The 17,094-nt window shown below is 28.4% G+C and overlaps 1 protein-coding gene across 1 annotated transcript in view; it reads left to right on the top strand.

The window, feature by feature from the left end:
- Positions 1-17,094, top strand: part of LOC111641352 (tubulin gamma-1 chain) — a 28,694-nt gene that overhangs the window by 10,790 nt on the left and 810 nt on the right. The window contains exons 3-9 of the mRNA XM_023387487.1: positions 816-877; positions 1,523-1,690; positions 9,813-9,961; positions 14,420-14,633; positions 14,723-14,872; positions 14,950-15,102; positions 15,175-15,336. Coding sequence (XP_023243255.1) covers positions 816-877; positions 1,523-1,690; positions 9,813-9,961; positions 14,420-14,633; positions 14,723-14,872; positions 14,950-15,102; positions 15,175-15,336 — 1,058 coding nt within the window. The remainder of the gene's footprint in view (positions 1-815; positions 878-1,522; positions 1,691-9,812; positions 9,962-14,419; positions 14,634-14,722; positions 14,873-14,949; positions 15,103-15,174; positions 15,337-17,094) is intronic.

A 17,094-nucleotide genomic window follows, 5' to 3' on the forward strand; every position in this document is an offset into this window, starting at 1 on the left:
CGACTTCGACTCGAAGATGACTTGAGACTGAAGCTGACCAAAAAGCGACCAGATTTTACAAAGTTGTGCAAAGATAATCGTGCACATTTGTCACATTAAAATTAAATAACCTTATGCTATTTTCATTATTATTAGAATTGTATTTTAAAGGTAATAAATGTAAAAAAAACTTATTCTAATTATCACTATTTGTCTACCCACAGCCCGCATTATATCGAATTTTCTCGTGGGAGTAAGATATTTTCTCGCAGTAAAATGTAGCCTATGTCCATCTCCAACATGTAAGCTATCTCTGTGCCAAATTGTATTAAAACCTGTTCAGCGGTTTAGACGTGAAAAAATGACAGACGGACAAAATTACCTTCAAATTTATAATATTAGTATGGATTAATATGTATTTCTCCTATAAGTAGTACACGAGTTTGAGCTCTTTCTTGAAGTGGTACGCAGGAAAAACTAATTGGGAATCACTGCTCTACTGTATATAAAACAAAATAGCTAAACACCAGATTTTCTTAGTTATAATTAGTTTCTTTAAAGTCTAAACTAAGTACATTCATTTGATCATTTGTTTAATAATATAATGAAATAACATTTTAATTATTTAACTGAAAATTGAATTTTCAGTATTAGTACAATTATATCTTAATTTTAATTATAATATATAACTGAATATTTTTTAAATTCACTATTAATTTATGATTAACAAAAAGTAAATTAAGCATTTTGAAAAAATTCTTGAAGTGAAAATATTTGTAAATAAATATACTTAAGTGTATCAGAATAAAAATAATAAAAATTTGAAACGTTTTCAGAGGGTGTTTTAGAAGATTATGTCACTGAAGGTATTGACAGAAAAGATGTCTTCTTTTATCAGGTGATTTTACATTAAATTTTTTAAGATGAGCAATTTATTCAATCTTTATTACAGAAGAAATTTTCCGAATTCTGAAATACAGTAGAGCATCATTTATCCGAAATGTCGGTTAATCGAAAGCATTTCAGTCGGCAAATTTAAATTTTTGCTAGTGCTGTGGCAATGCAATCTTTGGCTATATCTTGGGCTACTCCAATATTTTTTTTTGTTGGTGTGTGTTTTTCTGAGGACTGTGTGTGGTGCTGAATCGAACGTTTTTGATACTATATCAACTTCTAAAGTATATATTTTTTGGTTTTTATATTTTTCAATATATTTATTTCGTTTGTAAAAAATAAAGAAATAATTTATAACGATACAATAGCCACGATTATTATTTTAAAAAGTTTATGTTAAGCTTAACATCGACAAAAATTCAACGCGAAGCAACACGCAACGGAGAAAAATTTCAACGTGGGATAGGTTAATATATTTTTTCGTACATAATCGATTATCCTAAAAATAAGTTATTCAAACAACCCCAGTCCCCAATTGATTCGGATAAACGATGCTCTACTGTAAGTTATTCTGTAAATAATGTAATTTTTAAATATTGTTTTTAACAAATAAAAATAATCAAAATGACTTTTAATTTCTCATTTCTAGGCAGATGATGAACATTATATTCCCAGAGCAGTTTTACTAGATCTTGAACCACGTGTTATTCATACAATAATGACTTCGCCTTATGCAAAATTATATAACCCTGAAAATATATATTTATCGAAAGCAGGAGGTGGTGCAGGAAATAATTGGGCAGTTGGTTACACACAGGTAAGTAATAACAGTAATGTTTAAAATTTTATGTTATTGGAAAACAATGCTTGAAATTGAAAATTAATGATAATATATTTTTTAATATTTTGATATCTCTTGCATGTATATTTGAGACAGTGACATTTAAATGAATATTCTAAGAGTACATTGCAGCCTTGTAACAAGTAATCCAAAATCAATGAATTATTAGAGTACATTGCAGCCTTGTAACAAGTAATCCAAAATCAATGAATTATTAGTTTTTCACATAGAGGTTTTCTATAATAGGATCTCTGGAATGGATTTATATTGTAAAGTGGGGTTCCACTGTATTTTAATTCCGTAGTAATTAGATAGTAAATTTTGAATTTGAATTGTTCTGCTGCAATTTTAAAAAATTGTAGACCTATAAATTCCCACTATCATCCATCTGTTTATCTGTCTTTCTTTAATCTTGAGAATGGCGTTAGACAGATGAAAGACAAGACCAGATATGAAAACCTTGGGGCACGATGCCCCGATTAACTATATATGAACTTCCGATGCAAACCAGAAGTCATGTTATTTCAGTTCAAAAATTTTCCTCTGAAAGCTGTTAACAGATGATTGGCACAACTCTATTGTTAAAGGAAAAGTATGATGTATAGGGGCAAACCATAACTAATTTGAGATGAAGAGCATATACTGTATTTACTCACATTAAGACGAGGTTTTTATTCATTTTTCACTGCTTCAAAACCTAGGTTGTCCTATGCACACGAGCAAAGGATTCTTTGCATTTTTGTAATGATTTTTGTGAACTGTGTATTCACATTTTCTACTGGATGCTCACCCTCTGGTGTTTAAAAACAGAAGTATTTTATCTGGGTTGTTTGAATTGTTCTTGTTTATTGTCAGGAGTAAAGATGAATAACAATAGGAAAAGCAAAGCTTTTGAATTGAATTCCAAAATCATACAGGAACTTGATATAAGTTTTAATCCATTCCCATGTGAAAACAGATGATTATTCGGAATTCGGAGAAACTCTTAAGTGTAATTGATGGAGAGTGGATTTGCCTGTTAAGAATTGGCAAAAAAAGTTCCCAATTGTCCAGCTTTACATGAACAAATTTTGTTGTTGATTTTATAAGATTTTCCTTAAAATTAAAATGCCAGTAATTTTTGCAGGACAATGTGTGGTCATTTATCTGCATTTGATATTTTGTGATTAAACGAAATAAAATTAGAATTGTATTAATAAGTCTAATTTTCTTTATTTTGATCTTTAAAGTCACACCTCGTCCTATATGCAAGGTTGTCTTATACACAAGTAAATAAGGTAATTTGATTCAAATAAATTAAAAATATGATTAAAAATTGCAGCCCAACATCGTGACAATGTCACAATAAATAATTGCTCGTTACATATTATTTTTAAACACATTTTATAAAATTTGCATTATTTCACTTTTATTATACAGTCGACCCCCCTATAACGTGCATTCCTATAACGGAAATTCCTATAACGTAGCGAAAAAATTGCAGCAACATTCGTTTAAAGGAGCTCCTAAAACGTTGTCGCTGACTCGTTTCGCGACAAGATTGATAGAATCTGAACCAATAGTGGATGAGCAGCCGAACTACTTTCCTCCGCCCTGCTCCACGCTACGGAGCGGCTAAATTGAGTTTGCTATTGTCTGTACAGTATTATACAGTCGACCCCCCCTATAAGATCATAGATACGTTCCATTCTTTAGGAATCTGATTTCTTATGAGTCCTTCCAATCACAGCCCGACACGTGTGAAGTTTACGGACTTCGGCTGATTGAAAGGTTTTCTTCCATAAAATTAATCAATTCTAGACTAATCCGACTCAACATTTCCAAAATACGTATATTTTTTTGGAAATAATCCATATAAACTACGCTATAAACAAAAAATTGTAGGATTACTTACCGAGTGTGCACCATTCGACATCGCCATTGCTAAAGCTTGTTTTCGTCGCGGAACAGCTCAGCAAACCGCGGCCGATTTCTAACTTATTTTTCTGCGAAAAATTCGCTGAACTTTGTAGACATCATTAATATAAATAATTTTAATCGCCGTTGAATAAGAAATGTTTCTTTCACAAGAAATGTAGAAAATTACATTACTGTATTAGACTTACGGTACCTAATTTACATACTGTACAGACGATAGTTAGCGTAAAATCTCCGTAGTGTGGCGCCACGCGGCGGAAAAAATATATATAATTATAATAAAGTTACAATAAATTAAGTTAATATATAATTATATATACAGTACCTAATTTATATATAATACTGTACAGACGATAGCAAACTCAATTTACCCGCCTAAACTCTCCGTAGTGTGGCACTAGACGGCGGAAAGTAGTTCAGCTGCTCATCCACTATTGGTCCAGATTTAACCAATCTTGTCGCGACATGAGTCGGTGACGACGTTTTAGGAGTCTCTTTATACGAATACTGCCACAATTTTTTCACTACGTTATAGAAATTTCTGTTATAGGAACCCACGTTATAGGGGGTCTACTGTACATATATACTTTCCGCCGTCCAGTGCCACGCTACAGAGAGTTTAGACGAGTAAGTTGAGTTTACTATCGTCTGTACAGTATGTAAATTAGGTACCATAAGTCTAATACAGCACTAATTTTATACATTTCTTGTGAAAGAAACACTTCTTATTCAACGGCCATAAAAATTATTTATATTAATGATGTCTCCAAAGGTCAAGTTATTTTTCTGCGAAAAATTCGTTATCAGAAATTGCGGCCGTCGTTTCGTGTGCTGTTCCGCGATGAAAACCAGCTTTAAGCAACGGCGTAGTCGAACGGTACACACTCGGTAAGTAATCCTATAATTTTTTGTTTATAGCATAGTTTATACGGATTATTCCCAAAAAAAATTATACGTGTTTTGGAAATGTTGAGTGGAATTAGTCAAGAATCGGTTAATTTTATAGAAGAAAACCTTTCAAACAGCCTTAGTCCGTAAACTTCCCACCTATCGGGCGGCGATTGGCTTATGTATTTAATGATTCCTACAATGTAAAATTCGATTAACGTGGAACGTATCTAAGCATTATAGGGGGTCTACTGTATTATAAATATATTACATATGTAATGTAATGTTTACTATTTTTATTTTTATTTTCACAATATATATCAATGAAACAATTAAACCAAGTTCTATTTAAAATAAAATCAATATACATTGTTACAGGAAAATAATAGAATACTTTACATCAGGGTTCGCCAAAGTGGTCAGTATCGACCCCTGGGGGTCGATATAACATTATTGGGGGTTGATTGAAAAATTGAAACTAAAAATTACAACTATAACTATACATATTATTATGTTTTTGAATATCGTTTCAATGAATTTAATAGTACAGCTATCCGTCAACATGTAAAATGGCTACAGATCAAGTTACACAGGATAAACGGAAATTGCCGAATGCTCTGGTTCTTACCTATATAGTACATGTCAATCATCTGCAGCATTTGTAAGCTTGTGTCTGATTTGCAGTATACTGATGTTATTAGCACTTCTACAGCCGTTTTTAAGTTGCTCATTTTTAAGTTAATTCATTTAATTTTAGTATTTCACATATATACAATAAACGTAAAAAATGTAAAATTAAAAGAATTGTATTAAAATAGTAAGAGGGTTTTTTTTTTTTTGCTTGTAACACAAACTTTTTGGTGGGGGTCAATGTGAGGTTTCAAAAAGTTGTAGGGGGTTGACGATCAAAAAAGTTTGGCGACCTCTGCTTTACACAAATAAATTAATTACTAATCTGATTTTTTATAAGATTGTTAATTATTTCAATATACAAGCTTATCATTCTAATATAAAAGACTAGTAGCCCAGGACACCCCCTAGTGGGTGTTCTTTACAAATTCCCATGAGGCACGGTTCCTTTGACTTTTTTTTTCTATCAATATATTCTACAGCTCTGTTAAAGTCCCAATCACGTCATATGGATCTAGATTTCTACCTATTAAACATTCTATAAATACTTTAAAATAGTTTAATTTGTTTATTTACCTTTGCTTGTAAACCTTGATTTTAATTGTATTCGCCACTTTTTCAACAAATTTCCCATGAGTCAATGTGCAACGTTCACTGAGTCACGGGATGTTGTAAACGTGCGGTGCAAGGTTAATCAAGGCATATAATAATTATTTATACCATTCCGTAGTATAAATAATAAATTCATATCAATAATAAATTCCTATTACAAATGAAAATAATTTATTGTTAATTTAAAATGATCACTAGGGCGCCCTAGTGGGCATTTTAGGCATACTGTTACAGACATGACACGACAGTGGCTTATATACAGGGTGTATCAGAATGACGTTTTAAAAATTTTGGGAATTGTAGAGGATGAAATTTTGAACGTTTTGATATAAGGAACCTATAGCCGAAAATGAGATATAAAGTTTCTACAGCACTTTGCACGTTTTATGCAGTCGGTATGCTGAATGAAACAGCAGAATACAGTATTTATGACAAGTTTTATTGACAAAACAGTAGAGTACGATCAAATTGTACATCGAATCTGTGGCTGCACTACTTTAGAGTAAATGTTCAATGTAACGACCACCAACTTCGTTACATAATGTGCAACGACAAACCATGTTTTGTCCGACTCTCTGTAAGATGCCACGCTCCCCTCGGATGGTAAGTGCTGTAAAGATGTGCTCCATAAGCTTATGAACTGTTCTTACAGTCGTTGCGTACACAAGGGACTCACGTTGACTAGCTGTGTGTTTACAGCACAGCGCCGGTGGATGCAAGGGGTGACCTGAAGGATGACAAGCACTAAGTACACAACATCCTGTACATGGGCTCAGTAGAATACTGTAGTTGTGTGTTTACAGTCTTCCATCCGCAGCAATAACATGACGTCAATGGACAGAAGGGTAGATACCAATGCACTTCTTACTGCTGTAGACACTTTAGTTCAAATTTTTGGCTATAGGTTCCTTATATCAAAACATTCAAAATTTCATCCTCTACATTCCCCCAAATTTTTAAAACGTCATTCTGAGACACCCTGTATATAAATTATTCAAATGGCTTTTTTTCATTTGTCAATGCATATAAAAACCTAAAAACAAATTTACGCTAGCATTCATTGTATGTGCAATTCTCTAGGTTTAAAGATAGATACAAAAGTAAAAATAATAAACTAAAAAACCCAGAAGTTATTAATTAATTAATTAAGAGCAATGCAAATTTAAGTTAAAAATTAATAACTAGAGATGCTGTTTTGCATAATGGAAATAAAATGCATAATAACTTCATGGACCCCTGCTACCCAGTATTAACTGATGACTTACATTGAGATTATTCAGAAATCATGAAAATTAACAGTATGAAAATGCATAATTTTTTGAGATTTACATAAATACGAGGTATGCATAGTTCAAGATAAAGTGCAGAAAATTGTGTAATGTTTTTTTAAACCTGTAAAACATTTTTTTTTTTAATAATCAGGAACCCAATAGTACTTGATTATACATTTTTGACGAGTCCATCTGAATAACACATAAATGAAAAAGCATAACTAGAATCTGTCATTCTTTACAAACAAGTCAGATGAAACAATTTGTACACAAGCATGAATGATCATTCATACTTGTGTACAAATTAACTAAATGTTGATTTTAAACATCTTTGAATACAATTTGATTGTAATTTGAAAATAAAAAATCATAATACTGAAAAAGCAAATACAGTAGATAAAATTGTTTTATTTTCATTTATTCTGAATATTTATTAAGTATTTATTCGAGTGCTTATTAAACATGTTTCTAATAAAAAAACCATTGGAATTCAATGACAAATAAAAACTTTATTTACTGTACAGATAGTTATTTATTTATTATATACATTAACATAAAGCCAAAATGGCCAATGATTACTCATTAAACAAAAGAGTAAAGTGAAAAATACAATAAAATACAAAAATTGCAACAGTATGTAATATAATTAGTTTGTGTACAATAATAGTTCTAAATTGATTGTGCATGTCAATTTTCTGAAGAGATTATTTCACATGGGGAACTAGCACAACTTAAAACTGCAGTATCAAAAGGTACAGTACAGTCGATCCCCCTATAAGATCATTGATTTTTCCGTTTTATCTGAATTACATGTTGTACGAGTCACTTAGATTTTACAAATACGTGTGCCGGGCTGTGAACGGCTCACATATTTGTAAAATCTAAGTGACTCGTACAACATGTAATTCAGATAAAACGGAAAAATCAATGATCTTATAGGGGGATCGACTGTACATAAAAATTCTATAGATTTCTGAAAAGTAAGAGGAGAATAATGCTGGAATTGGCCATTTTAGCATTAAAGGCATTTTCAGTGCACTGATATTGATAGAAGTTCAATTGCAAAAAACATTCTAAGACCTGATAGAAATCTCACTGTAGAAAACTTGTGTGTCTACGTGAGACTAACCATTAACTCAAAAGCAGGCAATAGTATTCACACTGATGAGGAGATATATCAGGAAAACTTAATTTAGATTATTCTTCTACAAAAAATTATTTTCAATAATAAATATTGATGAAATTATAATTTTTTTCTTAGAAATTGTTATTGTAAACATATTAAGATATGCACAATTGAGCAAAAAATGCTTAATGTTTTACTCAGTTATATTTGTTCACAATTTTTTTTACAAATTCTTTTCATAAAAGTGAAGGCACTACTGATAACATTAGCATTTAATGATGATAACTATTTATGAAATATAAAGCTTTCATACTTTTTTCAATGTTAAATACATTTTATATATACAGTCAACTCATATTAATATGAATTGCTGGGTGAACAATAGGTTGTTCAATTTCTTGAAAATTCACATTAATGATTTTTATGGTCATGGTCATGGTAGTATAATTTAGGAAGTTAAGGCTTAATAGGTGATCAAAGTCTCTAAATTATAATATGTTGAATTAATTCACTGAATAAAATTAAATAAATTAAATTTATTTAACTGTATTCATAACTTTTTGAGGTGGTTTTTTTTTCTTGAATAAGAATTTGAAACTTTTAAAATGAATTTTTCAATTGAATGTTGTAGAATCTAAAAAAAAATAAAGCATTCAAAGAAACTCTATCACTTTCAAGAAACTTTGCTTAATGCTGTCACATCATAAAGATTGCAGTTTATGCATGAAAAAAGTAGCAGAAATACTTATTCTCCTATCTAATAATTTTTGTATTGTGTTGATTAGGGTTTCTCAAACAGGATCCTGGTTGTTTTTTTAACCNAGACCAAGTATATAATAAATAGGAATAGGCATTATTACTTTTTTTGACAATGTGCCTCCTCATATTGATGTATTTGTTATACTATCAAATTAAAGAAACTTTCCTTATACAAGTCCATGCCCTGCATTGAACAAAACTTCTACTTCTTTATTTCTGGGAAAAAGTGGAAGTCACTGAATGCAAAGTCAGGACTGTAAAAGGATGATGAGATGTTCCCAACAAATTTGGCCACAGAGGATACTGTTGCTGCCTTCATGTGGAGTCTCACATTGTCATCAAGGAGGTGATTTGTGAACTGAGAAAGTCTGGCATCTTGTCAGTTTGTTACAATGCTTGTTGGCATTTATAATTCCACTTTTTAGGAAGTTCAGCAATAACACTCCTTTGGCATCCCAGAACATCAAGAGAAGAATTTTGCATGTTGACCAGCTTACTTGAACATTTTGTTTTTCATTGGGTGCTTTCTTTCTTTGCAGGCAAATTAAAATTGAACTTCAGATTTTGTTTCCTGTCACAGTATGGAAGAGAAATTATCTTTTACCCTATAAGTGCACTGGTTCTGAATATATGGATAAGGAAAACTTACTGTCATGTTCCAAGAAAATGGAAGTCATTTAGACTTCCATTTGAAAAATTTGTATTAAATCTTGAATTATTAAATAAATCTAATGAAATTTGTGTATAGATGATATTAGCCATCTATATATTAAGTCACATTGTCTAGTCTATCAGTTAGTGTTCAAATGATTAAATTAAGAATGAACAATCTATATATTTATTATTATTCTTATTATAATGATATTGATATAAAAATTAATGTGATTTTGTTTAGGGAGAAAAACTTCATGAAGAAATATTTGATATTATTGATAGAGAAGCTGATGGAAGTGATAGTCTGGAGGGTTTTGTTTTATGTCATTCAATTGCGGGAGGTACTGGTTCAGGAATGGGATCTTATATCTTGGAACGTTTAAATGATAGGTATTTTAATTTTTTGCTATTTTTTAATGTAGTTTTAGAGTTAATATTTTTGATGAAATTTTTATGAAACAATGCTGTTATTTAATGTTACATTAACAAGAAGTTCATAAATGTAACTTTCATATTTACAATAAACAATTATCACTCACTTTTTAGAGACATTTTGTGTATTAAAAATGATTTATTCTAATTCTTTAGTTAGGAAATGATGATAATTCAACGCTACTATCATAAATTATTTCAAAAATTACTATCAAAAATTATTTTATCACTATCATTATAAAATAATTTTTTATAACAATAATAATAATTTTTAAAGTAATTGTTTAATTTTATATGGATATTTATTTATCTAATAATGGATTTTAATTTTTAAGTAGATTAAGTAGTGATTTTTTAGCAACTCTGAGATTAGATTTAAACATTTTTTGCTTAACTCTAGTTGACAATTTATTAAAGAGTAATTAGAATTTTTTTTTTATGTGAGTAATTTCTGAATCATTAATAAATTGAATATAAATATATTCAATTATTTCATTTTGTTTGAGTTTTTTTAGATGTTAATTGGAAATGAAAATGTAAATTTATTATTTATTTGTGTTTTGGCTTTTATACTATATTGTAAATTATTTAGCCTTTTTTTTTAATAACAGATTGAATCTTGGGCGTATTTAAACATCAATTAATAAATTATTTTCCTATTGAAAGTTGATATTCTGATATTCATAAATGGAATCCTGATATTCATAAATTTTCACAATATGAAAATTGTATCTAATTAGCAACAAACTATATTTATTTTCTTTTGGTTATTGCAAGATGAAGAAAATGTTTATAATTAAAAAAATTATTTAATGTTACGTAATCTGTAAAATAAGGAAAATCAGATAAAAATCTTGATTTTCATTTTATGTTATTATGAATTAAACAATGGGTATTATGATAAATAAAAAATAGTAATGACAAAAGATTTTATTAAAAAAGGAAGGGGGAAACAGTTCACTTTTATCCTGGATATTTGGGACAAGCAAAAGATTGGAAAATGAGAAACCCTAGTGTTTGTGCTAGTGTTATTTCAATTATTAACTTATGTTTAAGCCTGATTATTGATTAGTATTATTAAAATGGTGGTGATGTAGCTAAAGGGCTNGGGAAACAGTTCACTTTTATCCTGGATATTTGGGACAAGCAAAAGATTGGAAAATGAGAAACCCTAGTGTTTGTGCTAGTGTTATTTCAATTATTAACTTATGTTTAAGCCTGATTATTGATTAGTATTATTAAAATGGTGGTGATGTAGCTAAAGGGCTATCTTATGACTTACATACAGCTCAAAAATAAATACATATTTAGAACAATATTTGTCATAATATAGTTTCTTTTTACCATTATTTAATTTTGCAACATATTTCAACCAAGAAAATAATTTTTTTTACAATGTGGCTACATAAATATGAGTAGTAATCTAAAAATAAGTTTTCTGGGTCTTCTGGTAACAGAAATTTTTATTTTGGAGACCAAGTATATAATAAATAGGAATAGGCATTATTACTTTTTTTGACAATGTGCCTCCTCATATTGATGTATTTGTTATACTATCAAATTAAAGAAACTTTCCTTATACAAGTCCATGCCCTGCATTGAACAAAACTTCTACTTCTTTATTTCTGGGAAAAAGTGGAAGTCACTGAATGCAAAGTCAGGACTGTAAAAGGATGATGAGATGTTCCCAACAAATTTGGCCACAGAGGATACTGTTGCTGCCTTCATGTGGAGTCTCACATTGTCATCAAGGAGGTGATTTGTGAACTGAGAAAGTCTGGCATCTTGTCAGTTTGTTACAATGCTTGTTGGCATTTATAATTCCACTTTTTAGGAAGTTCAGCAATAACACTCCTTTGGCATCCCAGAACATCAAGAGAAGAATTTTGCATGTTGACCAGCTTACTTGAACATTTTGTTTTTCATTGGGTGCTTTCTTTCTTTGCAGGCAAATTAAAATTGAACTTCAGATTTTGTTTCCTGTCACAGTATGGAAGAGAAATTATCTTTTACCCTATAAGTGCACTGGTTCTGAATATATGGATAAGGAAAACTTACTGTCATGTTCCAAGAAAATGGAAGTCATTTAGACTTCCATTTGAAAAATTTGTATTAAATCTTGAATTATTAAATAAATCTAATGAAATTTGTGTATAGATGATATTAGCCATCTATATATTAAGTCACATTGTCTAGTCTATCAGTTAGTGTTCAAATGATTAAATTAAGAATGAACAATCTATATATTTATTATTATTCTTATTATAATGATATTGATATAAAAATTAATGTGATTTTGTTTAGGGAGAAAAACTTCATGAAGAAATATTTGATATTATTGATAGAGAAGCTGATGGAAGTGATAGTCTGGAGGGTTTTGTTTTATGTCATTCAATTGCGGGAGGTACTGGTTCAGGAATGGGATCTTATATCTTGGAACGTTTAAATGATAGGTATTTTAATTTTTTGCTATTTTTTAATGTAGTTTTAGAGTTAATATTTTTGATGAAATTTTTATGAAACAATGCTGTTATTTAATGTTACATTAACAAGAAGTTCATAAATGTAACTTTCATATTTACAATAAACAATTATCACTCACTTTTTAGAGACATTTTGTGTATTAAAAATGATTTATTCTAATTCTTTAGTTAGGAAATGATGATAATTCAACGCTACTATCATAAATTATTTCAAAAATTACTATCAAAAATTATTTTATCACTATCATTATAAAATAATTTTTTATAACAATAATAATAATTTTTAAAGTAATTGTTTAATTTTATATGGATATTTATTTATCTAATAATGGATTTTAATTTTTAAGTAGATTAAGTAGTGATTTTTTAGCAACTCTGAGATTAGATTTAAACATTTTTTGCTTAACTCTAGTTGACAATTTATTAAAGAGTAATTAGAATTTTTTTTTTATGTGAGTAATTTCTGAATCATTAATAAATTGAATATAAATATATTCAATTATTTCATTTTGTTTGAGTTTTTTTAGATGTTAATTGGAAATGAAAATGTAAATTTATTATTTATTTGTGTTTTGGCTTTTATACTATATTGTAAATTATTTAGCCTTTTTTTTTAATAACAGATTGAATCTTGGGCGTATTTAAACATCAATTAATAAATTATTTTCCTATTGAAAGTTGATATTCTGATATTCATAAATGGAATCCTGATATTCATAAATTTTCACAATATGAAAATTGTATCTAATTAGCAACAAACTATATTTATTTTCTTTTGGTTATTGCAAGATGAAGAAAATGTTTATAATTAAAAAAATTATTTAATGTTACGTAATCTGTAAAATAAGGAAAATCAGATAAAAATCTTGATTTTCATTTTATGTTATTATGAATTAAACAATGGGTATTATGATAAATAAAAAATAGTAATGACAAACAATTTTATTAAAAAAGGAAGGGTAAATTAACAATAATTGTGTATAAATAAAATAAAAGTAGCTGACATAATGCATGATATAAACAGTTGCATATGTCAAAGTAAGGATAAAATTATGTATTTGGTGGCAATAGTCTATTTTTGAAGAGGTAAGAAAGTATGAATAAGACTTTGCACTTATAGAGATTCATTTCTAAAGGATCTTATTGCAGTTTAATGAATAGTGACATGTAAGATGATATGTATTCCATAAAATGACAATTAAATTAATTAATAATGAAAAGTTATTTTAATATGGTGTTATAAAATAGCTGATGATTTTACTTAATACAGTGCTTAGATCAAAGTGACCACAGTTTGTATTTTTGAAAAATTTTGTAAAATTGAAAGAAATTAATTTATATTATAGATTTCATACCAAAATTATATATTAAAATTTAATACTTTAATTATTATAAGAAAAATATATATAATAACAAATAATAATAATAATAATAGGCAATATATTATCTTAAGATATAAAATAAAATCCCGCGACAAAAACTGAGGCAATAAAGCTGAATAATTGTTATTTTGAACTTTTTCCAAGTCTTAAAAGTTGGAAAACGATTGGAAATTAATACTTGGTAGCATTCAATTGTGAGCAGTCTTGCAATCACTATTTTATCTAATCATAAAAGCAATTCAGTCATAGAATGATGTTTACAAATAATAATTCCTAATCTCTTGAATTATTTGCTTCTATATTATGTTATATTTTTATTTATAATTTTATATTTTGCTACTTCAAAATCAACAAAATTTACTAATTAAAGAATAAATTAAAAATAAATATTTTACAAGGAGCTTAATAGAAGTTTATTATTTATTTGTGTTTTGGCTTTCATACTATATTGTAAAATTATTTAGCCTGTTTTTAATAACGGACTATTAGATTGAATCTTGGGAGTATTTAAACATTAATTAATAAATTATTTTCCTTTAAAAATTTGACAGATTTCCAAAAAAATTGATAGAAACATATTCAGTTTTTCCTAATCAAGATGAAATAAGTGATGTTGTTGTACAGCCTTACAATTCTTTATTAACTTTGAAGAGATTGACACAAAATGCAGATTGTGTGGTGGTTCTTGATAACACTGCTCTCAATCGCATTGCTGTTGATCGTCTTCATATCCAAAATCCAAGTTTTACCCAAATTAATATGTTGGTAAGAATTGTATTTTTTTTATAATTATTTCTTTTATTAGAAGAAAGATAAATTTATTTTATTAATTTTTATTCTGATGATAATGTTAGGTTTCAACAATCATGTCTGTTAGCACAACTACTCTACGTTATCCAAGTTATATGAATAATGATCTGATTGGTCTTATTGCACCTTTAATACCAACTCCTCGATTACATTTTCTGATGACTGGCTACACACCTTTGACAACAGATCAAGAGGTAGTAGTAAAGTAATACTTATATAATTTTAATATCACATAAACATACATAATTTATATTTTTAATTTCATTGAAAGACTGCAAGTGTCAGGAAAACAACTGTATTAGATGTAATGAGACGTTTGTTGCAACCAAAGAATATGATGGTGTCAACAGCACATGACAAAAATGCAAATCATTGTTACATCAGTATATTAAACATTATTCAAGGAGAAGTTGATCCTACACAGGTTTAATAATATATGTATTCCACTTTTTCTTTTTAACTCCTGTAATATGTGATTAACAGTTATGTTTTGTAGGTTCATAAAAGTTTACAAAGAATACGTGAACGGAAATTAGCTCAATTTATTCCTTGGGGTCCAGCAAGTATTCAAGTTGCATTATCAAAGAAATCTCCATACATTCAAACAGCACATCGAGTCAGTGGCTTAATGCTGGCTAATCATACAAGTATTTCTTCGGTAAATTTTTTGCATCATTTAATTAACTAATGTGAATCTGTTTCTTTATAATTCTCTAACCGATAGAAAAATAATAATAATGTAATTATAAGAAAAGTAACTAATAATAATAATAATAATTTTTAGTTATTTGAAAGAACATTACGTCAATATGATAAATTAAGAAAACGAGAAGCATTTTTGGANAAATACAACACCAAATTATTACAACCTCATGTTGGCTAAAAATCTTGATTTTCATTTTATGTTATTATGAATTAAACAATGGGTATTATGATAAATAAAAAATAGTAATGACAAACAATTTTATTAAAAAAGGAAGGGTAAATTAACAATAATTGTGTATAAATAAAATAAAAGTAGCTGACATAATGCATGATATAAACAGTTGCATATGTCAAAGTAAGGATAAAATTATGTATTTGGTGGCAATAGTCTATTTTTGAAGAGGTAAGAAAGTATGAATAAGACTTTGCACTTATAGAGATTCATTTCTAAAGGATCTTATTGCAGTTTAATGAATAGTGACATGTAAGATGATATGTATTCCATAAAATGACAATTAAATTAATTAATAATGAAAAGTTATTTTAATATGGTGTTATAAAATAGCTGATGATTTTACTTAATACAGTGCTTAGATCAAAGTGACCACAGTTTGTATTTTTGAAAAATTTTGTAAAATTGAAAGAAATTAATTNAACAACTGTATTAGATGTAATGAGACGTTTGTTGCAACCAAAGAATATGATGGTGTCAACAGCACATGACAAAAATGCAAATCATTGTTACATCAGTATATTAAACATTATTCAAGGAGAAGTTGATCCTACACAGGTTTAATAATATATGTATTCCACTTTTTCTTTTTAACTCCTGTAATATGTGATTAACAGTTATGTTTTGTAGGTTCATAAAAGTTTACAAAGAATACGTGAACGGAAATTAGCTCAATTTATTCCTTGGGGTCCAGCAAGTATTCAAGTTGCATTATCAAAGAAATCTCCATACATTCAAACAGCACATCGAGTCAGTGGCTTAATGCTGGCTAATCATACAAGTATTTCTTCGGTAAATTTTTTGCATCATTTAATTAACTAATGTGAATCTGTTTCTTTATAATTCTCTAACCGATAGAAAAATAATAATAATGTAATTATAAGAAAAGTAACTAATAATAATAATAATAATAATAGGCAATATATTATCTTAAGATATAAAATAAAATCCCGCGACAAAAACTGAGGCAATAAAGCTGAATAATTGTTATTTTGAACTTTTTCCAAGTCTTAAAAGTTGGAAAACGATTGGAAATTAATACTTGGTAGCATTCAATTGTGAGCAGTCTTGCAATCACTATTTTATCTAATCATAAAAGCAATTCAGTCATAGAATGATGTTTACAAATAATAATTCCTAATCTCTTGAATTATTTGCTTCTATATTATGTTATATTTTTATTTATAATTTTATATTTTTATATTGACTAAATAATAATTTATGGGCCAAATGAATAATAATAATGTATACTGTTAATGTAAATAATAATTTATATTTTTAATTTCATTGAAAGACTGCAAGTGTCAGGAAAACAACTGTATTAGATGTAATGAGACGTTTGTTGCAACCAAAGAATATGATGGTGTCAACAGCACATGACAAAAATGCAAATCATTGTTACATCAGTATATTAAACATTATTCAAGGAGAAGTTGATCCTACACAGGTTTAATAATATATGTATTCCACTTTTTCTTT

The sequence above is a fragment of the Centruroides sculpturatus genome, unplaced genomic scaffold (genome assembly GCF_000671375.1).
Source record: "Centruroides sculpturatus isolate CEXI.00-Female unplaced genomic scaffold, Cexi_2.0 scaffold1419, whole genome shotgun sequence".
Classification (NCBI taxonomy): domain Eukaryota; kingdom Metazoa; phylum Arthropoda; class Arachnida; order Scorpiones; family Buthidae; genus Centruroides; species Centruroides sculpturatus.